The 22,296-nt window shown below is 68.1% G+C and overlaps 1 protein-coding gene across 1 annotated transcript; it reads right to left on the reverse strand.

Moving 5' to 3' along the window:
- Positions 1–40: 40 nt before the first annotated feature.
- On the reverse strand, positions 41–19,367 carry ASIC4 (acid sensing ion channel subunit family member 4; the record flags this gene model as incomplete). The annotated part of the gene is made up of 10 exons (XM_084288979.1): positions 41–160; positions 327–431; positions 550–629; positions 864–955; positions 1,352–1,505; positions 1,604–1,660; positions 1,796–1,955; positions 2,142–2,269; positions 2,360–2,504; positions 18,792–19,367. The coding sequence occupies 10 exons, from the start codon at positions 19,365–19,367 to the stop codon at positions 41–43; spliced, it is 1,617 nt and encodes a 538-aa protein (XP_084145105.1).
- Positions 19,368–22,296: the final 2,929 nt, after the last annotated feature.

The raw sequence follows: 22,296 nt of genomic DNA on the forward strand, positions 1-22,296 counted from the left end.
GCGGGGGGTGGGGGCTGGCCGCCCCCTGTCCCCAGCTGGCCTAGCAGGCGAAGTCCTCGAAGACGCCCTGGTGCGGGTAGTGGTGGCGGTGGTGGTGGTTGGGCAGGATGCCCGCGTTGTAGGCGCCCTCCACGTGCCGGCCCAGCGTCTCGCAGGGGCTCTGCGGGGACGGCAGCGTCACGGGGGCACCCTCCTGCCCCCCGGCCCTTCCCCTACATCCATCCCACAGCTCGGCAGCCTGGCCCTGGGGAGCCACGTCCCGTCCCCACGGGGCTGGGGAGACCCTGCCCAGGTCCCTGCCCTCGCAGCCCACCCCGGCGGGGTACCTGGTCCTTGAGCTCCTCCAGCCCCAGCGTGGCGATGCTGCCCGAGGGCTTCTTCAGGGGCGGCTTGGAGCGGCGCAGGACGCGGCTCACCCTGTCGCGGATCACCTGGGGGCAGAGGGGTCAGCCCCAGAGCCCCACGCACACGGCACCCCATGGGGGCACCCCGCTCTGCACGGACACCCCCTCCCCGGGGAGCCTGGCCCCTGCTCGGCTCCTAGCGCACCTCGTAGATGTAGTCCAGGATCTCCAGGATGGTGAGGATGCTGGCGCCGATGAACAGGCCCATCTGTCCCCCGATGTCCCCTGGGGAGGAGAGGGGAGACAGGGTCACCGGGAGCTGCTGCACAGCCCCTTTGGGCTGGGGGGGGACGGCAGTGCCAGGGCTAAAGGATGGGGGGGGGACAGCGAGGTGACAGGGCCAAAAGACAGAGGGGAACAAGGTGGTAACGGGGTTTGGGGCTGCAGGATGGGGGGAGCAGGGGTGCACAGGAGAAGGGACAGGCAGCTGGGGGTGCTGTGGGAAGGCTGGGGAGTCACCGAGAAGCCCGGCAAGGTCGTAGGCTTTCTTCTGCTCAATGGCCTCATAGTTGAGCGCCTCGAAGAAGATGTCCAGCACCAGGAAGTTCTCCCTGCGGGGACACCGTGGGGCCGGTCACCACCCACATTGCCCCCAGCCTCCCCCAGCTCCCATCCACCCCGTCCCAAGGTTCTCCTGGCGCCCTTGTGAGTTACACAGGCTGGGTTTGTGGGGCCCTGGGTGTGGAGGGGACACAGTAGGGACACGTCATGGCCCTGGTGGGACTGTGGGGTGGGGACGGGCAGGCTGGGAGGACACCAAGGAGACGGTGCCCCCGCTCTAACCACAACCCCCTGGGGGAGAGGATGCTGCAGGGACCATGCATGCCATGACCCTGTCTCCACACGCTGCCAGCAGCAGGGAGACCCCAGATTTCCAGTGTCCCCCAACCCCGCACGCCTCCAGGAGCCCCCCCAGCCCCCTGCCAGCCCCAGCCCCGGGGGCTCACCGAATGTAGGTCTCGTTCTTGTTGTACTTGCGGGCCAGGTAGCGCGCCGAGCCCTTGTTGGGGATGCGCACCATGGAGATCTCCTTGCCGTAGCGGGTCAGGTTGCACGGCGTGGGGCAGCTGCAGCGCTCCTGGCTGTCCTCCACCGCCGCGTCTGGGGGCACGCACCGCTGGGCACGGCTGCACACCCCCCCGCCCCACAAAAAAAATCCCTCCCGGGCCACCCTCCCTCCCTCCCGGCCCCGCACCTACCCAGCGTGTGGTCAGCACACTCGATGTAGACGTTGGGAGAGCAGATGGACTCGTTGCCTGCGGGGAAGCTGCAGGTCAGGGGGTGGGAGCCTCACACACCCCACCCCGCGCTCGCTCCCCTCTAGGGGGTGGCAGGGGCCGAGCGATGGGGTGGGGGCAACCCCTGGGTGCAGGGGCGGGCGGGACCCTCACCTGGCATGTGGACCATGCGGCAGTGGCAGCTGCGCACCACGGCCTCCTTCTCGCACTGCAGGCGGCAGGCGGCGATGCTGTAGGTGTCGTAGCCGGGCAGCGTCTGCTCCCCCTGCACGCTGGCCCGGCAGTTGCCCCACGGCTGCGGCAGGTAGGTGAGCTGCCGGGGAGGGAGGGCATCGCTGCAGGGACGCACGGGGCCGGGACATCCCCGGGGCTGTGGGGTATCACCGCCGCCCGGCAGAGGTTGGGGCTGCGTGGGGCGAAGCGGCATCCCCGGGAACGGCACCACCCCGCTGTCCCCACGGCTTGGCCCCATATGGCCAGCCCCCCGAGCCGGCCTTACCCGCTGCTCCTGGCAGGACACGAAGGTCTGGAAGCCAGGCGAGACGCCGAAGCCCAGCTGATGGATGTAGGGCGGCTCGTCCTGGCTGTGGATCTGGACTCGGATGCCAGCTTCGAACGATGTCTCATCTGGGGGGGATGGAAGGGGGCGTGGGCAGCCGGTCCCACGGGACAGCCCTCAGCCCCTGTACCCCGTGCCCTGCCCGCAGCCCCACTCACTGGTCTCCCTCCAGATGGGCAGGTATTCCTCCTGCTGGATGTCCAGCATGATCTCCAGCCCGTTGCCCATGCCGCCCTGGCGGGTGACCCGCGGGTTCCTCCGGTCCCCGTTGAAGGTGTAGCATTTGCCGTAGCGCGTATAGACCTGGGGATGGAGAGAGGGAGGGTGAGGATGGGAAAGGGCTCAGGCAGGGCGCTCTGCAAGCAGGAGAAGGTCCGGGCCCCCCTTTACAGTCCCGCAGGGCCCCTGGGGCGCAGGCTGGTGCCGGGCACCCGAGGCGGGGACTCACGGGGACGAAGTGCTGGGGGCCGCAGCGCTCGCCCTGGAAGCGGCACTCCACCAGCATGTCCTCGATCTGGTGGCCCAGGCGGTGGAAGAAGCTCTGCATGGTGCGCTCGGAGCGGCGGGGCGGCAGGAAGCGCGAGTAGTTGGCCAGGCGCTCGAGCCAGCGGCGCCGCTCGTCCCCCAGCACGGCCAGCAGCTCGGGCACCAGCGAGCGGTCCTCCCGCGACAGCCCCAGCCACTGCCCCACCGAGTAGAGGTCGGGCTTGGTGAGCTGCAGGAAGCGCGCCCGGTTGGGGTTGCAGAGGGTGACGGCCGGGAAGCGCAGCTGGGGCGCCCGGGCCAGGCGTGCCCGCGTGTGCACGGGGCGCGAGAGCAGGTGGCGCAGGCGGTCGGTGGCCCCGGTGGCCAGCAGCCCGGCGGAGGCCAGGAAGGCCAGGCTCCAGAGGAGGCGGCGCAGGCGGGACTGGGGCCGGGTGCCCATGTAGTGCAGCCCGGGGATGCGGGTGGCGCGCAGGAAGCCGCCTTGCGCCGCGGCCAGGGCCTCTCCGTCGGGGCAGCAGGAGAGGGGCAGCGGCATCGCTGTGCTGGGGGAGGGCTCCTGCCTGCTCCCCGCTCCCCGTCTCCTTCCCGGGAGGCTTTTTTGGCTCCGCACCTTCCCGGAGCTGGATGTGGCAGGCGCCTTCCCGAGCTGTGACGGGCGAGGGGAGGGAGAGGAGGGGGCTGGTGCAAGCGCACGCCTTCCCCCAACCTCGATTCGGGAATGGAAAATTCCTCCCCGAGCCGGGCCGGGGGTGTGGGGGGTGCTGTGCTACCCCAGGCAGGGGGTCCCCGCAGCCCCAGCACAGGGATGCCCTGACCCAGCAGTGCCCTGTGAGCCCCTTGTCCAGGGGTGCTGCACCCCAGAGCATCCCTGCCCATTGCTCTGGCCCCACAGCCCCCCAAAGCCCTGCGTGCCCCCCAAAATCTCACCCAATGTGGGGCAAAGCATCTGTGGGGCTGGGGGCCCTGCCCCACACGGTGCCAAGCCTGGAGGGGGAGCGGTCACCTCCCGCGTCCCCCACTCCCCGGTGCCGTACCCCAAATCCCCGCAGCCTGGGGGCCCCCACCCCGTCCCCAGGGGCTGCTGCTGCGTGGGAGCCCGGCGGGCGCTTTGAAGTGACGGCTGCGGCTCTGATCACAGCGGGGACGGCGAGGGGGGGGGACAGCGACGACGGCGCCGAGGACGGCATCTGCGCACCCCCAGCGGCTCCTCAAAGGCTCGGGGCTGGCGGCGGGGGCCCGGCTGCCCGTCAGGGGCGCTTCAAAGCGCAGGGAAAGGGAGCGGGGGGGGCCCCGCAGGGCCGGGATCCGGCAGGGGGCAGCAGGGCCCCGCTTTTGGGCAGCCGGCCCCGCCGCGCTCCGGCCGGCCCCGGCTGCGCCCGAGCCCCCCGCCGGGCTCCCGGTGCCCGGTGCCCCCCGGGGGAGCGCAGCCCGAGCTTCCCGGGCTGCGGGAGGGCAGCGGGGGGGCTGCCGGAGCCGCTGGCCGGGGATTTATTGCGGCTCGGAGAGCCCGAGCCCGCCGGCCTGATAGCATCAGCGCCTGGCGCGCCGGGGCGGCTGTGATATTAGTTTTTCTGTAAAGGGAGGATGAGCTCCCCCGGCCGCAGGAAATGGCATTTCGCTGCTCGCTGCCAGCTCCTGGCGGCTCGCACTGCGCCGGGCGGCACCGGGGAGAGGGATGGGGCCAGGGCGCAGAGGCGAGGGCACCCGGGGACACGGGCCGGGGCTGGCGGGGAGGGAGAGGTCCCGCGGCGGTGGCAGCGGTGGCCTCGTCCCTGTCCCCATCGCCGTCCCCTGCGGCCCCGGGCGGGCAGCAGGGCGCGGGGGGCGCGGGGGGCGCGGGGAGGGCAGGTGCCCGCGGCGCCCCGCTGAGTTACTGACTCGTCGGCTGCCAGGGTGCCGAGGACAGCTGTGAGAGCTCGCCGGCGAGAGCACAGCACAGTCCTGAAGGGCTTTGGCTTTCCAGCATGCCAAACCCAATTAGGTAACAGGGAGCGCGGGAGCAGAGCGAGGAGGAGGAGGAGGAAGGGCAGAGCAGAGGCTGCCTGCTCTCGGAGATGGTTTCTTCCCCGCAGCTGACCCAGAAAAGTGCCTCGCGGGGTGGAGCGGAGCACACGTGTCCTGCCGGGCACGGCTGGGGGCACGGCCCCCTGGGCACCCTGCTCCCCTCGCGGGGCACCCAAGGGTGCTGTGGGCCTCGGGGCCGGGAGGCAGGGCTCCCGCACCGCCTGTGGGCCTCCCTGCTCAGCTGCCACACACCGGCATCCCCGCGCAGGGGAGACCCCATTAGGGAGGTAATTTCTCGACACGATTCCTCATTTCCCTGCTCTGTGCCGTGGAGACACTTTGACCTTGACAGAAATAGCTGCCGGCGCCTCGCCAGGCGGATCCCAGCTGGGGATCGCTGCCGCCGGGGGGCTGAAGGATCCCCCTCCCCGCCCCATAGAGCCCCAATACCCCGCTGCCCCCACCCTACGGGGCTCCCCCTCTTGCCCCCTATGTGTGGGCACCCCACGGGTGCTGGTTCCCGGCACCCTGACCACATCCCATCCACCAGCACCGGGGTTTCCCATGGCAGGGGGCCCCAGGGCCGGCCCCACACATGCCCGAGCCCCCCCATGCTCATCGCTACAAGCCCATTGTGCCTGCCTGCGGCTGATCCCGGCTCACGCAGGTATTTCCGCGGCTTACACGGCTCCCCACGGTATTTAGCCTCTGGAAGACGACGTTAAACATCGCAAGCAGCGACAAATCCTGATTGCTCTGCAGAGACAAGAGGCCGCGCTAAGCTGCCAGCCGCATGCCTGCATGCAAAGGAGACGGAGCTGCAGCATGCGTGGGGGCCCTGCACGCCAGGGACATGTGCTCCTGTCCCATGTCCCCCCCTGGGACACGCAGCCAGAAGGGCACGGGCACAGCACGCAGGAGCAGGCACCCCCAGGTGACAAATCTCACTGGGCACAATGGGGACAGGGCTGGGGAGACCCCAGCACGCTGCCCATCCAGGGGAACCCGGGGGTGAGCTTGGGCACAGCAACCCAGCAGCAGCTGGGCCACGGGCTGCAGCCCCCAGATTGCACAGGATGCTCCCTGAGCGGGCACACGGAGCTGGAGGCACGGGGTGCTGCTTGTCCTGGGGTGACACGGGCACAGCCAGGTAATGCCATGCCCACAGACGCTGCCCCCTGCTGCAGCCAGCCCAGCCCAGGCTCTGCTGGAGCCCTCCCAAATCCCCAGCCGTGTCCCCGGTGTCCTGCTCCCCCCCCGTGGCGCTGACAGCCCCCGCCTGGGTGCCCACGGAGGGAAGCCGCAGCGCTGACGCCAGCACTGCAACTGCCCGGGATATGAGATCCGCTTGGATTCAGCAATTTCAACTCATTTCAAGCCCGATTCTGCAGCAATTTTCTGAGCCAGTGGGATGTTTTCGCCTCTGCAAACATCCCTCTCACGCACGGTCGCACCATTTCCCTTCCCCGCTCCCCGGAGGGGCGAGGACCAGAGCCAGTTTGGCTTCACCCCAGCTCCAGCACCGGTGCCATCGCCCCCCCAAACCCACAGCCCCCCTGTACCCTGTCCTTGCCCCACACGGGGCTTCTGCTGGCACCGGGCACAGCTCCTGCACCGGGGCTGCTACCCCCATGGGGTCCCCAGGACACCTTTGTCCCCAGGCAGGGCCCTCCAGCACCGTGCTGGGCTCCGCTATGGGATGTTCCTCATCCCCCCCAGCATCCCAGCCCTCCTCCCAAATCCCTGAGCCTCGGGCACGCCCCGGGGGGCTGCACCCCTCCTGCCACCTCCCCGCGCAGATGTGCTGGGCCAGCCCGTGCCAGCTGAGCCCCGCGGACGTGTCCCCGGAGCCAGCAGGGAGACGTGGGAGCCCTGTCGGTGCCAAGCGGGCTCGCGGCTGGAATACCAAGTGCTCAGCTGTGCTGCGGGCTGTGCTGCCAGCGGGGCAGAGCTGGGGCACCCGGACTCGTGTGGACCCCCGGGGCCAGCACACGGCCGCCCCCGGCAGCACGGCGAGCTCAGCGCTGTGCCTTCCCCTCCTGGGGGGCGGCCGGCCCGGGACCTCGCTGGTCTCCTGCTTTCCAAGCCCAATTTCTGCACGGCCGCTTTGTACCGTTTGTTCTCGCGCCAGCATTGTCCCCGAGCTGAAATAGCTCTCTTCCCTCCGTTGTGTTTACTCCCTTGATGTATTTATAAACAGCAATCCCAGCCCCTCGCAGCGTTGCTCCTGCCAGCCCGCACGTGCCAATTGCTCCCATTTCCTCTCCGGATTCGGGCTCAGCTCTCCGGCTCAGCCCTCCTGCCCCGCGCAGCAGCTGCTCCAGCGCCGTGCCACGCTCAGCCCCGGCTGCCCAGGGCTCACACGCTGCCCCTGCCAGCTCCCCGGCCATACAGACCCGGGGACGTGCCCTCTCCACCCCACAGCATCCCACCTGGGGCTGGCCTGCTGCAGGTGAGCGTGAGATCTCGCTGCTCATGCACCCCCTGGCACGGGTTAGGCCTGTGCCAAGCCGCGCTCCTGCCGCCTCCGTGCACGCCTCCCGCTCCTACCAGCCCGTTTTGCATCCTCAGACTCCCCCACGCGCAGCCCCCGGGCACGCAGCACACATCACGCCGTGGCAAATCGCCATGATGGGCTGAGCCCAGCCTCAGCGCCGCGCTCCAAACACCAACACACAGGGCGAGAGCTGGGTTTGGGTGCTGGGCTCCCAGTGGTGCCCGGAGGGAGCATCGAGGGTGCCCAGGGGGGTACCGGGGTCTGTGGGGCCTGACGCAGACCAGCCCCGCTCTCTGGCTGCTGTCACCCCGTGTGCCCCATCACATTGCTCCCCCGGCCACCCGGTGCTAGGGGCTTTTGGCTGAGAGGCAGCACCAGAGCTGAGCGCCACCAGCCCCTTTGTGTGCAGCCCCATTGGGACCAGCACCGGGCAGCGGGACACTGGGATGGGGACGGAGCAGGGAGGTCCCACGGCCCCAGTGCTCTGCCCGCCCCGCTCTGCAGGCAGCAACATCCCCGGGGAAGGCTCCTCTTTGAAAGCAGCCGTGCAGGCAGCCCCGCGCCCGTCCCCAAAGGGTTAACAAGCAATTTCCTTTGCTGACAGCTCCGAGACCGTTCACTATCGACTGCGGGAGAATAAGAGGGGAGAAGCAGCGAGATAAAAAGGCAGCAGAGCTGGCACCGCCTGCTTAATCCCAGCGTTTAATCTGCTGGGGCAGCGCAGGCAGCCTTATCTCGCCGTCCTTCTGCTGCTCCATCTCATTACGGCTCCCACGGCTGCGCGGCCGCACCGCCAGCCAAGGCGGGAGCCCAGCCGGGGCGGCCAGCCCGGGGCAGCAGCTGCTGCCAGCACACCTCGCCGCCCCCCCGGCAGCATCCGCGCCGCCTGGCACCGCCACGCTGCTGGCACCCGCGGCTGGCACCGGCCCCACGCCTGGCCCGAGCAGGGCGAGGGCACAGGGGATGCGCTGCCGGCATCACGCGTGGCTTTGTCCCCACACACACGCTCTGGTGGCAGGGGTGGCCGCGGGGTGCCCCCACAGGTGCCGGCACAGGCCCGGTCCCTCCAGCCTTGTTGTTATTTATCTGTAAATCCGCAGCGCGGCTGAGGCTGGGTTGTCACAGGGGTTATCCCGCTGCCTGCGGATGGGTTTACGCTGATAAGATTTATCATCACCCCGGCTGAGAGGCTGCCAGCGCCTCGCTGCCTGCTGCCCCGGCTCAGCGAGGGCAAGGCTGTGCCACCGCCCGGGGACGCTGCCAGAGCCACCGGCGGCACCGAGCCCCAGCCCAAACCTCCCCCTGCGCTGGTCCTCCTGAGCGCCCCGCCGTGCAGAGGGGTGCTGCGGGGTGGATGCTGCTCCCCCGAGCTGGACCAGGCACATCGGGGCTGGAAGTGTTGTGCTGGCACCCGGGCAGTGGTGCGTGCCTCTCCGCCAGGGTCCCGGGTGAGCGGTGCCCCGGCGCTGGCAGCCCATCTGTGCTGCCCGAGATCTGCTGACGGTGCTGGCAGCTCAGCTCCTGTCACAGCTCGACGGCTTCACGGCTTCCAGCGTGCTGGGGCTGTGGTGGGAGCCCCCATCCTGCAGCTGGCCTCAGCACTGCGCAGGAGCCGGGCAGGAATACCCCAGAAACGGGAACACGGCCCCAGGGGGCCCTGCCCAAGCCCTGCGCCTGCCCCCACTCCACATCCCCAGCGCTGATTTCCCTGGGGCCCACAGGGATTGACCTGAGCCACCTGGTGCAGCCACACCAGGGCTAAATCCGTGAGCAGAGGGAAGGAAACCACCCGGCAGCACCTCCCCCTGCTCCCAAAGTCTCCGCACGAGCCCTGCACAGCCCTCACCACCCCAGCCCCTGCCCCTTTCCCTTCTTGCCCCCTCTGCCCGCTGACCAGCGGCTCCCCGGGGCTTTGCTCTCTGCACCAGCACAAATCTGACAGCAGCACGTCAGAGCCGCAGGCAGCAAGGCGCAAACAAACAGCCCGGGTCCCCTCTGCGCCCTCATCCCCAGGGTCAGCGTGGGGGCCAGGGGCACGGCACAACGCGCCACGCATCGGGACAGGAGTGAAGTGGGGTGATCACAGCCCAGCGGGAAAGGGCTCGTTAATAGCTGAGCCCTTTTAGCAGAGATTAGGGAGCTGCACGGCTTTGATCTTTGATTGCCAATTTGCATCTTGAAGGCGCTGGGACCTCATCCAGCCTCAGCGCAACCCTTTGTGGTTATCTCGTGGCTAATGGATTTGTTCTTAATGCTGGAGCGTGCAGGCTAAAGGCTGATTAAACCCTCTCCACGGCACTAAATCAATGGAACAAACATGATAGGGGCTGGCTTTCCCCAGCCCGCGCGCTCCTGGGTGCGGGGGCCGATGGATGGAGGCTCCTGGCTGGGTGCTGGGGGGGGGACACCCCTCTTGGTGCCCCCGAGGAGCCCCAGTGGCCACCAGGGCCCACATGGAGAAGCTGCCCGGGGAGGGGAGCTGGGTACAGACTCCAGGATGAGAAGAGATGCCCCAGGTGGTGCCCACACCTGGGGAAGCTCAGCCCCACCGTGCCGGGGCTGCGTGGGGCTGGGCAGGGTCCCTGGCATGGTGCGTACGGGTACGCCGGTGCTGGGGGGTGGGATGGGAGCTGCAGGGAAGCTGGGACCAGTGCCTTGCTGGGTACCAGCACAGGGGAAGGCCCCCGGGATGCTGCCCAGGGCCCTGTCCTGTCCCCACGCCGTGTCCCTGAGAGGCTCAGCCCCACGGAGCCGAGGCTGCTCCGGAGCAGGCGGGCTGCGGCACGGAGCCCGTGGGATCACACGCCGTGATTCCCATCTGCAAACTTTGCTATTGAATAATCTCCCCTCCGCCAATATTTGCCCAGCTTGGGAGATAACGTGGCTACAGAAGTCGTCGGTGCCAGCATTTCAATCCGCCAGTGCTGCCTGCCCTGCGCAGCCCTCTGCGCCCTGCTCCCGCTGCCTGTGCCGAGGTCCTGCAGCGGGTGAGGCAGGGCACGGCGCTGAGATCCAGCTCCTGGAGGAGAAGCCCGGAGCGCTGTCAGCCTGGGGAGTAAATTAAGGTCATGTCAGGTGATAAGGAAACAGGATGTCGGAGCAGCAGCAGCGCCGGGGGGGGCAGAGCCTGAAAAACTCCCTCTGCAAGGCAGCTCCACCACGATAAGATCAGGCAGGCACCTGGGGATGGAGTGGCTGTCACTGCTGTGTGCTCCGGGGCTCCAGGGATGGCACCGTGCACACTGCTGGGAGGGGATGGGATGGGATGGGATGGGATGGGATGGGAAGAGGACAGGCAGGGGGCCATGGAGAGGCAGGGCAGGGACAGCCTGCAAACCTCTGCCCCTAATTAGCACACAGATGTGCAGACACCCTCTGATGAGTGGGATCTCAGAGCCAGGCTGCTCAACAGTGCTCACACCGCTCCTGCCTCCTGCTCCTCCTGCCATTCACCTCCTGGGGCCGGGCAGGGCAGGGCTGGCTGGCACGGCACTGCGTGGGGCACAGCAGGGTGACAGCCAGCACATGCCACCGGTGTAACCCCTTCTCTCTGCACGAGCAGCCACGGCGGTGGCCGAGCAGCCGGGACATAATTAATGCTTGCATCCACCTCGGATTTGCAGTGTCCTCGGTCCCCAGGGGGGCAGCTGCTCCCTGCCCTGCCCTGGGCAGCTGCAGATGCCGTGCCAGCCCTGCCTCCTGCGCAGAGGTGACCTGGGGACAGCCCCGCTCAGGGGCCACCTTGGCCTCTCCAGCCGCTGAGCGCTGCAGACAGATGGAGACGCTTCCCTGCTCCCACCGGGGCCCCAGCTCTGCGTGGCCCCCTCCCTCCTCCGGCTGGGCAGAAACAGCACAGATTGCAGCTCCGGAGCCAGGGCAGGGTTTGGGCTGCTCCCATCAAAACCCCTCCTGGCAGCTGGGACGCGAGGCCGTGCCCACCCCTGTGCGCCCAGGGCTGCCCTGCTGGGGCACCCAGCTCCTGCCTGCCCCTGCCCGCTCTGCTGGCCCTGGTGGGCAGCCCCAGCCCATCCCAGCGGCTCAATCAGAGCCGTGCGGCCCTCCAGCACGATGGGCACCAGGAATTAAACTGCTAATGAGCTGCAGGCTGGAGGGCTGGCAGCTAGTGATTAATCAGGGCTCTGGCTGATGAGGCTGGTGCCAGCTCTCCCCTCCCACCCTGGGCCCTGGCCCCGCACACCCCATGGGCTCGTGGCTGGTGGTGTCTCTGAGCTCCCTGACACAGACAGGGCACCCGCAGCTCTCCCGGCCTCTGGCTTTCCTGCCCTCGCTTTTCACCTCTGCCTGTGCTCCTGGCTCTGCAATCAAGCAGGTAACCTTTTGTTCCGCTGGAGGAAAACCTGTTGACTCCATCAAAGCTCAGCCGGTGCTTAATGGCCGTTCAGCACCCAGTGAGCAGCTGCTCCCAGGGAGGGAGCGGAGAGCTCGGGGTGCCCAGGACCCTCCCCACCCGTGTGTGCTGCCCAGGGGGGACCCCGGCTGTGCAGGCACAGAGCCCAGATGTGCCCCAGCTTGGCCCCGTGACCCCGCTCCTCCTCTCCCTCCTGCAAGCAGGCAGCACACAGAGGGGGCAGGCAGTGCCCTGCCCGCAGCCGCGCTGGCGCAGCACACCGAGGGCACGGCTCAGTGCACAGAGGGAAGGTTTTGCAGCGTAAGCAAGGGACAGCCTCGGACATCAGCCCGCAGCAATGTGCAGGGAGCTGCAAGAAAGCAGCTCAAGCACCAGCCTGACTGCTCTCCTGCTGTGAAGCCCTGCCTGCCTTCCCTCCCCTCGCAGGGTTAGGAGGGCAGCGAGGGCTGTTCCAGCACCTCCTGCCCTTGCCGTGCACCACCGAGCTCGCCGCTCGCTGCCCGTGCAGCCCCAGGGTTGTGCAGCACAGCGTGCCCTGGGGAAGAGCTCGCCCCCTTCTCCCCAGCTGCACTTGCAGCGAGGAAGAAAAGGGCAGCGATCAGCAAGGAGCAGGTTAGAGAGCTGCGTGTTCTCCCCTGTTGCGCAATTAATCATGAGAAGTTTTTCCTCCTTTCGTGCATGAAACGAAATTTGGCAGGGCGCTCTGACCACAGGGACGTGCTGCTCGCTCGCCAGCAAGAACCCGGCCACATCTGGCCAAGAAATAACCTCAGCACATCCCCCTGCGCGTGGGCGGGGAGCTGCTGGCAGGGAAACCCAGCCAGCAGGGCTTTGTCTGCAGCCACCACGCACAGAGCATCCTCAGCCCCACGCCGTGCCTGCCTGCGCCCTGGGGACAGCGAGCACGGGGCAGGGAGGGGACACGGTGCCCTGGGGAGATGTCCAGCTCTGCCGGAGCCCCACGGCCCCAGCGTGCCCCCCCCTTGTCCAGTGCCCCCCTCCCAGCCGTGCCGCAGCCCCAGCCGGCTCTGTGCAGGCGCTGAGCAAGCCCAAGCCTCCCCAGCAGCGCTTCAGCTATTTGTTATTGGAAAAAGGGGGAAATACGGTTTTCGACAATTATTGTTTTTTCCACCTGACTGGCTGCAAACTTGTTAATTTTTTTCTTTAATGTGTGAACAGTGTCGACGGCAGCTGCATGTGAAATGACTCGACGCCCTATCCGCGGGTCCCTGGCTGGCGTTCAGCCCTCGCACCGCAAACATTGCCTTCTATAAATAAAGGCCTATATCTCATCAATGGCAGAACAGCAGAGCTTTATATAGTCGTCTTACATAAAACCGTCTCTCTTTATGGGCTTCAAACCATTTGCGTCACTTAGCGCAGCCCCGTAAACCTCCCGTTCCAGCGCGGGGAGACCCGGCCCCGCGCCCCAGGGCTGCCCGCGGGGTGCCCGGGAACCCCTCTCCTGGGGACTGCCGCCCCAGGCAGGGCCAGGTGGCAGCTGCGTCCCCCCCACGTCACCGCCTTGGCACGCGGCTCCCCGCAGCCCGCCCGGCCTTGGCACCGCGCGCTGGCACGGCAGCCGGCACCGCCAGGCAGCACGGGGACGGCCAGCTGCGCGCCAGCGCTGCGCCCTCGCCCTCCGCACCCTGCCGGTCCCCGTCCCGGCTGTGGGGAGCCGTGTGGGGCAGGGCTGGGGGGGTGCCGGGAGCCCGGCTGCTGGCTTCGTCACCCCCGCTGTGGTTGTGGGGTGCTGGGGGCTGCTCCTATGTCCCTGTGGGTGTGCGTGCACTGCTGGGTCAGTGGCAGCCCTCCTTCTGGCCCCCCAGCTGGCTCTGCCCCCATGCCTGCCCCACTGTCCCCACAGCGGCTGTGCCACTGGGATCCAGTGCCCTGTTTTGGTGAGCCCTGGGTGTGCAGGAGCAGGATGGACACAGCACCGGGGGCCCACGCTGTGTGCTCTGCCCTGCGGCTGCCCCCAGCGCCTCCTGGCCACAGGGCTCCTGCCACAGGTGACAGTGACACTGGGGACAGGGTCGCAGCACAGCCCTGCCAGCCACACGGTGTCCACCCCCAGTGCTGGCACCCCTGACAGCCCTGCCCCATGCCCGCAGATCCCACACCAAGCCTCCTGCACCCCGTGAGCCCCCTTGGACCCACAGGCAGTCACCTCACCCCTATCCAGCCCCATGGCACCGTGCCCCCCAGCCCCATGGTCCCCCAGCCCCTGCACTAAGCCCCCAGGGATGCCCTGTCCCCAGGGGACAGCGGTGTCCCCTGATCCACCCAGCCCTCCACGTGGGGCCGGCCGTGCAGCACGTCCCGCGTCCCCGGGGAGCCACACCAGGCGCGGGCGTCGCGGCCGCTGGCTCCCCCCCGTATCGGAGACAGGCTTATTAAGTGTGTGATATTAAATTACCCAGATAAGAGTGTAAGAGCTTTTAAAGTCAATTCATTAAATATAATTATGAAGAGAGCTTTTTTATGCTCGCGGTGATCCGATCTCAATCAGGGATGCGGTGGGAAAGCCGCCGGCTCCTCCAGCATCTCCGCTCCCCCGCCGCGCCGCCCCCGCGCCCCTGCTCCCCCACCCCTGGGCTCCCGCAGCCCTCGCAGCCCACCCGCTGCCCCAGGGACCCGTCCCCACGCTGCCACCAGGGCTGGAGCCACCCCGTGTGGATGGGCATCAGAACGGGCTTGTCCTCTCCACTGCTTCCCAGCAGGATCCCACCCTGTCCCCGTCCCCTGCGTGCTCAGGGAGGTAGGGATGCATCCAGGCAACCCAGGCAGATGGGGTATGGGCTTCCCTACACTCCCACAGAAATGAAAGGTGCCTTACGACATATCCATGTCTACCAGCTACGCGGGGGCTGCCCTGACCTGCGGCTGGACCCAGCACACACGGCTCGGGTGTCCCCGTGCCAGCCCCTGGCACCAGGCACCTCTTTGGCACCGGGGCGCTGGCCTTGAGTGCTGTCGGCTGCAGCTGCACGCCGGGCCAGGCTGCCCTCCCTGGGGAAAGCCCCGGGAACTGGGCCTCAAAGACAGCTCAGAGGCCCTGCACGCCTCCCACCTCCCAATCCATCCCAAAAGGCGGCCAAACCACCGTGACACCCCGCACCTCCTTGCCACGGAGCCCCCAGACCCGCTGCGATGAAGGGCTCTGCGGTGACACCCGTGGGACCAGCCAGCCCCTCGCTGCCCTACCATGGCACCCCATAACCCCATCACCCCACAGCTGCCGGCCCCAGGGCTGCACCCCAAGGCCTGGGCACCTCGGGGGTGCGCCCCGAGCTGGGGTCCCCCGCACGAGGCTCCAGCGGGGGCTCGGGGGAGCAGCTACCCACTGCTGGGAGCTGCTGGACTGACATTTATTTTTAGACGTGAATTGTATAAATTAGCATTTCTCAGCGGATTAAGCAGCAGGAATTGTGTAAAATTAAATGGCAACGAATTGCATTAAAGTCCCCCGGTTTCTGGCACAAGCAGCGCCTCGAGCCGTGCCCGGGCGGCTCATGTGTAACCGTGCCAGAGCTGCCACCGCTCCGGACAGGAGCACGAGGAACCAGAGCCCATCTGCGCCACCAGAGACACAGATCTGGGGCCGTGCCAGCACGGCACGGTGACACATCCTGCCCGGTCCTCAGCTCTGCCTGGGGGCTGCAGCGAGCAGGAGGCTCGCAGGGCCTTGCAGGGCCAGCGTGGAAGGGAAATGTGTGCCCCCAGCCCCCTGCTCCCCGTGGCGAACAGACCACAAAGAGGCAAAACGGGGTGGCTGAACGCCTCGGTGGGTGAGCAGCAGCACCAGGTGGGGCAGGGGGAGAGGAACGAGCCCAGCTTTTTCCAGGTGTACAAACAGGCTGAAAATGCAACGTGTATTAAATATGGTTCTGGCGGAAAGGTCAGACAGAGTCCCCGCGTCGGGAGCGGCGCCGATTGCAGGGGGGAAGGAGGCAGCCGGGGACGTGCCCTCCCCGCCGGGGGGCTGCAGGGCTCGGCCCCATGCGGCGCTTTGCAGCCCCCCACCAGCCGGCAGCACGCAGCCAACGCTGCCCACCCGTGTGGGGTTTTCTCCTGGGGGTCAGCACAGGGTGCAGAGAGCCCCGCACAGCCCACGGCCCGGGGGGGCCCTGCCAGGAGAGCCGGGGCCGCTGCCAGCTCCGAGGCCGCTGCCAGCTCTGGGCAACCTCCGCGCTCCCCCAGCCCCAGCTCTTGCAGGAGCAGCCTCGGCAGCAGCAGCGGCTCACAAACAAAAGGCTTTTGATGGGGGAACGTGGTTTCGAGAGAGGCTCCGGCACAACCACCAGCACAGCCTGCGAGGAGCCAGGGCGAGCTGCTGGCCTGGCCGCCACCTGCCCTGCCCTGCCCAAAGCCACCTCCGCTGTCCCCAGCGCCGCGGTGCACCCAGGGGTGGCCAGCATGGCCCCGGGGCTGGGTGCCAGTGGGCTACCGTGCGGCCACGGGCCACCAGCCGCAGCTGAGCCCCGGCCCCGCGGGGACGCCTCCCGCTTAATGGCGCGGAAAGCGAGCTATTGATTCCCTGCAGCACCGCCGCACGCCTCGCACCCTCACCCTCGGTGCCGCAGCTGCGCCCGCCCGGCCGGGCTCGGCACCCAGCGCCCTGCCCCGGGCAGCGGGCAGCGTGCCCATGGCACGGGGCTGTGCACCCCAGGGGACGGGGCTGCCCCCCAGTAAGGGGTGCAGAGGGGTAGGAAAAGGCTCTGCCCGGGGTTCCCGGCAGCCTGCGCACGGGGCACATTTGTCAGCAGGCTGCAGGGGAGCCTCGCTGCGGCTCGGTGCTGTCCCTGCCGCCTGGGGAGATTTACAGCCCAGCCGGGCTTTATTACACGGAAGATGCTTACGCTGGGGATTTTTCTCCCCATAGTTTCTTAATTTGCTATCCCATAAAGAATGAGGATTTGTGACGTTAAATAGGGGAAGATCATTTACCACTCGCGGCGCCTACTTAAAGGACCCGCGCGAGCTGTTTATCCTGTGCTCACCGGCTGCGAGCTCCGCGCTCCGGCTCGGCAGCGCTGCTGGCCCGGCGGGCAGGCTGCCCATGGCCACCCAGGGGCCGTCACGCTTCTGGCCTCTGCATGAAGCCCCCCGTGCGCACAGAGCAGAGGATCGGCGCCAGCACCCCTGCAAGCACAGCCCCGGGGAGCTGCAAGGGAAAACTTCCCTTCCCTGCCTTCCCTGGGGACACAACCTCTGCTCTGGGCGCTGAGAGCCCTGCGAGCCCTCCATCCCTGCAGGGACGCCCACAGAGCACCCGCTGCGGTGGGCTCACAGGAGCCCTGTGAGCAGAAAGGCACGCGGGGCACCCAGGGCCGGGAGCTCGGTGTGACAGCGGGGTGCGGCGCAGCACCGGGTGCTCCTGCACTGGGGCCACAGCTGGCAGGCACGGCGGCTCCCAAGCCCACACGTGGCGGCTGGGACTCACCCGTGCCTGCCAAGCTGCAAACACCGTGCTTGAATCATCCCCAGGAGGAGGCACAGGGGACAGATTCAGCTCGGGGAATGGGAGCAGCAGGCTCCAGCTGCAAATGGTGCGCTGCCTCGGCAGGTCCCGCCGCTGCCTGGCACGGCTCTGGGACGTGCTGCGTGGCACACAGAGGCTGCCGAATCCCTCCCCTCTGCTCCTGCCTTCCCCTCCCCTTCCCAAGCCCGTGCCTTGCACCTTCTTCTGCCCCAAGATCACCCCTTGGCTCCAGGTGCATCGGGAAAGTGGCCAGCGAGAGGTGGCAGGGACAGCCCTGCCTGCTGACCGCTCCGGGTGCCTCCGGCTCTGGGCTCTCCGTCCTGACCCCGCTGCCTGGAGCCTGCTCCAGCACATGGAGACAGCACACCGGACAGTCCCAGTGGCTGTCCCCATGTATATCCATGCTCTATGAAGCTGGTACCCAGCCCAAATCCCACTGCCATGCCGTGCTGCTACATGGCATGATGCTGGGCTCTCCACCTTCCCACCAGCCAGCGTGGCGAGCCCCACATGCCACGTGCAGGATTGCCCAGCACCGGGGCTCCCTGTGCTCTCCCCACTGGATCTCACTTCTCCCCGGCACCCAAACTCGGCTACAGCAGGCACAGAGCCCAGCAAAACCCCAGGAGGAGGAGGGTCTCCCCTGCTGCCCCCCGCTCCTCCCCACCCCACTGCAGGCAAACGCTCCCCACGGCAGCCCCCCTGTAGCACCCCCCAAACAGCGCTTTCCCTAGGACAGCAGCACCCCGCGCTAGAAAGGCTTTGCAGCGATGGGCACGAAGTGAAGCAGGACGTGCTGCATCAGCCATTTCCAGCCCCACGGAGCCTCCTCTCCCCTCAGCAGGCTGCGCAGCCCCCGGTATCGCACCCCCCTCCCCGGCACGGAGCGGGCTCCGGCTGGCAGCGCTGCTCCGGGGAGCGCAGCGAGCAGGCAGAGCAGCAGCCCCTGGCAGCCGGAGCAGAGAGGCGGCTCATTTCCAGAGTCATTACGGGCTGAAAGGGGTCCCATCAGGTATTCCGCCCGTTCAGCACATTTATTTCCCCAAACCACAGCGGGGATTTGTGATTCCAGGCTCAACATTAGCGAGAGCCGCACAGTCGCGGTGCCTGGCTGGGAGCTCGCTGCCTGGGTGGGCACGGTGCTGCTGGGGTCTGGGGACCCCCAGCTTTGGGGGTGGCCCCCAGGGCACCCGGATGTGGCCATGCCCCAGAGCAGACCCTCTGGGGGTGCTGGGCACGTGCATTTGCACACACACACACGAGTGTGCAATGCTGACAGCCTCCCGCATTCACACACACCCCAGTGCCCACCCCCGAAGGCAGGGGGGCTCTCCTACGTGCAAAGGGGTCCCGGCCCCCCCATTCCACTCTTGCTGTGCAAAATGCCCTGCGATGGAGCAGCTCAACCCGCGGTGAGGAGAGGCTGGAGCAGGGCTCCGTGCCACCGCTTTCCCCTTCCCGCTGCTCACCCACCCCGGGGACAGCTGCGCCCCGCTCCCCCATCCGCCCTCGCTCCTGCCCACGACCCCCTCCTGCAGCCCCGGAGCTGCCGGCAGCACGGTCCTGCAGCAGAGAGCTCCCACGGAGGATCCTCTCTCTCTCTCCATGCGAAACTTGGAGGGAAACTCGAACACGGAGAGATGCAAAACTTCAGCAGCCAGAGCGAGCCGGGGAGCCCCGCTGCGGCGAGGACACGGCGGGGTCAGAGCCCCCCCAGCGCCGGCGGCGTCCCCGGGGCTGCGCACTCACCACAGTGAAATCCCGGGAGGAGCAGTTCTCGCCGCTGAAGTTGCAGCTCTTGAGCATGTCGTCGAGCTGGTGGCCGGTGCGGTTGACGATGTCGGCCATGTCGGGGTCGGGGTAGAGCAGGTCCGTGGCCTTGTGGCCGTCGCGGTCCTTGGGGGGCAGCCCGGTCATGTTGGCCAGGTGGAAGATGTCGGCGTCGGTGAGCGCCGAGTGGCGGTAGCGGTTGATGTTGCAGATGGTGATGGCGGGGAAGACCATCTCGCGGATGGCCTCCTCGTCCAGGGCCATGACGTGGGGGTGCTCCAGGTAGAGCAGCGCCGACTTGGCCGCCTGGTAGAGGAAGAAGGCGAGCGAGGCCAGGAAGGCGAGCGCCCAGAGGGTCTGGCGCACGCCCAGCCGCCCCGAGCGGCAGATGTGCCCCAGGCCGTGCAGCGTGCTGGCGCTGGCGAAGGCGGCCAGGTCCCGGGAGCGGGGCCGCGCGGGCTCCTCGATCAGGCTCTCCTTGTCCCCTTCTTCTTTCTCCTTCTGCTTCTCATCCTCCTCGGCAAATTTGATTTTACACACGATCTCAATCGGCATCTGCCCCGCGCGGCCGGCGTGCCCAGCCAGCGGGCTGCCCCCCGGCACGGGCACCGGCCGAGAGCCCGGCCAGGCGCTGGGAGGGGGCTCGGGTCCCCCCCAAGCCCCAGCACGGCGCCGGGAGGGCCGAGCCGTCTCGGGAGGGAAGCGCAGCCCCTCTCAGCAGCTCCGAGCCGCCGCTTCCCTCTTGTCTCACTAGTCGATCGTCTCCTTGTGCCTTCGCTTATCAGCACAAATACAGCTGTCAAAAACCCCTCTCTCTCCTCTCCCTCGCTCTGTGTCTCTGCCTCTCTCCTTCGCTCCTCTCTGGTTAAGACCCCGGCAGATACAGGCAGCATTTAGGCATCATGTGCTAATAAAATCCAGGGAATACTTAATAATTCAAGACATGTCAACATTATTTCATCGTCAAATAAAGAGCGAGCGCCAGAGAAGGAGGCAGTGTGAAGGGCCCCGCGCCTCCGGGGCAGGGGGAGCCGCTCCGCGCCCTCTCTCCAGCCCCGGCTCCCAAGTGCTGCGGGAGCCACTTGTTTGAATGGCTCGGGACCTGCCGGAGCCGAGCCGTGCCGTGCCGAGCCGAGCCGTGCCGAGCCGCGCCGAGCCGAGCGGAACCGAGGCGCGCCGAGCGGTGCCGAGCCGTGCCGCGCCGAGCCAAGCCGTGCGATGCCGCGCTGAGCCGAGCCGTGCCGCGCCGTGCCCTGCGATGCCGTGGCCGTGCCGAGCCGTGCCGTGCCGTGCCGTGCCGTGCCGTGCCGAGGCGGGCGGGGCACGGTGCCTGCCCCCCGCCGCCGCCGCCGCCGCCGCCGCCGCCGCGCTGTGCGCCTCGCCCCGGCCCGTGCGCCCCGGGGCAGCGCGGCACGGCACGGCTCGGCGCGGCTCGGCACGGCTCGGGGCGGCTCGGGGCGGCTCGGCGGGGGCGGGCAGGCTGCGGGCAGCTCGCCCGGCGGCCCCCTCCTGCTCGCCCGCCCGCGGACTCCTCCTGCCTCGGCGGCTCCCTGGCCGTTAACCGCCTCCCTGCCGCGGCCCGCTGCGCCCCAGCCCGGCGGGCGCCGAGCCCCGGGACGGGGGAGCCGCGGGGCTTCCCCGCAGCACCCCCGGCACCCCCTCCTGCTGCCCCGTCCTGCCCGCAGCTGGGGGGACTCTGCCTGCTCTGCTGGGTGGGCTGGGGGCCGGGGTGAGGGGGGGGGGCACCGGCTCCTGGGGCCGGCCGCTCCCCTGCGCGGCACCGTGGTGTCCCTGCCTCAGTTTCCCCACCGCTTCCCTGCCTCCAGCAGGCAGCCCCCCAGGAGATGCGGCTCTCTCCGGGGGGTTCGGAGCCCGATGGGGAGGCCGGGGTCCGGCAGCACAGGCGGTGAGACCCCCCCCACACCCCCAGCAGCTCGGCAGCGGCCTCGCCTCTCCCCGGGGACCGCGCCGCAGGTCAGCGTGACCTTCACTGCGCTGCCGGTGCCAACGGCAAAGCTTCCCCCAGCCGTCCGGCAAGCGCACACGCATCTTCAATCTTCCCATCGATCCGTGCATGGCACACATGTTCCTGCCTCCAGTGCGGGTCAATACGGCATGATAGGCTGCCTCCGGCGGGGAGCACGCACGGCCCCGGCCGCCTGCTTCCCCCTGCCCCAGGGATGCGGCGTGCACGTGCCAACCCCGTGTCCCTGGCCCACCGAAGCGTGGCAGGGAGCGCTGGCACTGTGAGCGGCCCCAGCCACGCCGTGATGAGCCCCAGGCTGCAGAGACCCCTGCCTGTGTCTCCCAGGGGCACGATGGAAGGGGTTTGAGGACACCGAGGGGCTGCCGGGCGGTTCCATGCTGTCAGCCAGCCCCTGCTGTGTCCGTGGTGTAGGGGCAGGGTCCGTGCCCCAGATCCTTTGGGCAAACCACACTGTGTGACTACAGGACATCTTCATAAACCCTCCACTGTGCTCAGGGACATGTCCTCTCCCCCCTCCTCCCATCCTTCTTCTACCCTGCTGTGCCCTGTTCCTGCCTGGCCACCAGGCCCGCTGGACCCCAGAAATAGTCTGAAGTGTGGCTGGGCTGGGATTGGGATCAAGCTGGACCCAAATGAGCAGCACCCAGGACACAAGCCCCATCCTGTGGCTGTGGGCAGCGCTCTGCAGGGCAGGGCGATGAGCAGGACCATGGGCTGTGCACCACGGGTGGAGCTGGCAGGGAGGCTGAGAGCTGGTGGAGATGCCCGCTGCCCAAATGGGGACAAACCCAGCCGGGAAACCCAACTCCCAGTGCAGCACAGGCAGCTAACACTGGGGTGGGAGGGCCAGGGAGAGGGGTGGCAGCAAGGCTCAGGGGCTGCTTTTCCTTGGGACCAGACAAGGCAGCGAGGAAAGCACCAGCTGGGAACAGCCCTCGCTGCCACTTGGCAGCATCTCGCGTCTCGCCGTTCTGCACCAGAGCCCCCCACCTGCGGCTGAGCACGGCATGCGTGCACGGGGGGAGAGAGGCAGCGAGGGGGGATGCTGCAGGGCTGCCACCGTGCAAGTGAGCAGGCAGGTTGGGGAATTGGGGTCCCCCTCACTTGCCCCGCACCCCCAGGCTCGGGTGGGTGAGCGGTGAGGTCCTGGCGTGCCGTGCTTGGATGGCGGGGGGGGGGGAGCCGTGAGGGCTGGAGGGAACAGGGCTGGAATCTGAAATGATGTTGACAAATCGGAGAAATGGCCTGAAAACAATCAGATTCGATTCGAAAGGACAAGCGCAAAGATCTGGGCTGGGTCGGGGAGCAGAGGAACCCCGGCAGCGGGCAGCGGTGGTGTCGGCTTCTCCGAATGTGACACCCGGCACGGCTCCAGCCGGGTGCGCACCGTGTGCGGGGGGCTGAACCCCCGGGCAGGAGGAGCCGTGCAGGTGCGGGTGTCTGCGCAGGCAGAAGCCAGGTTCCCAGCTGCCCAGCTGTTTGGAGAAGCAGCCAGGA

The sequence above is a fragment of the Netta rufina genome (genome assembly GCF_964035555.1).
Source record: "Netta rufina genome assembly, chromosome: 6".
Taxonomy (NCBI): domain Eukaryota; kingdom Metazoa; phylum Chordata; class Aves; order Anseriformes; family Anatidae; genus Netta; species Netta rufina.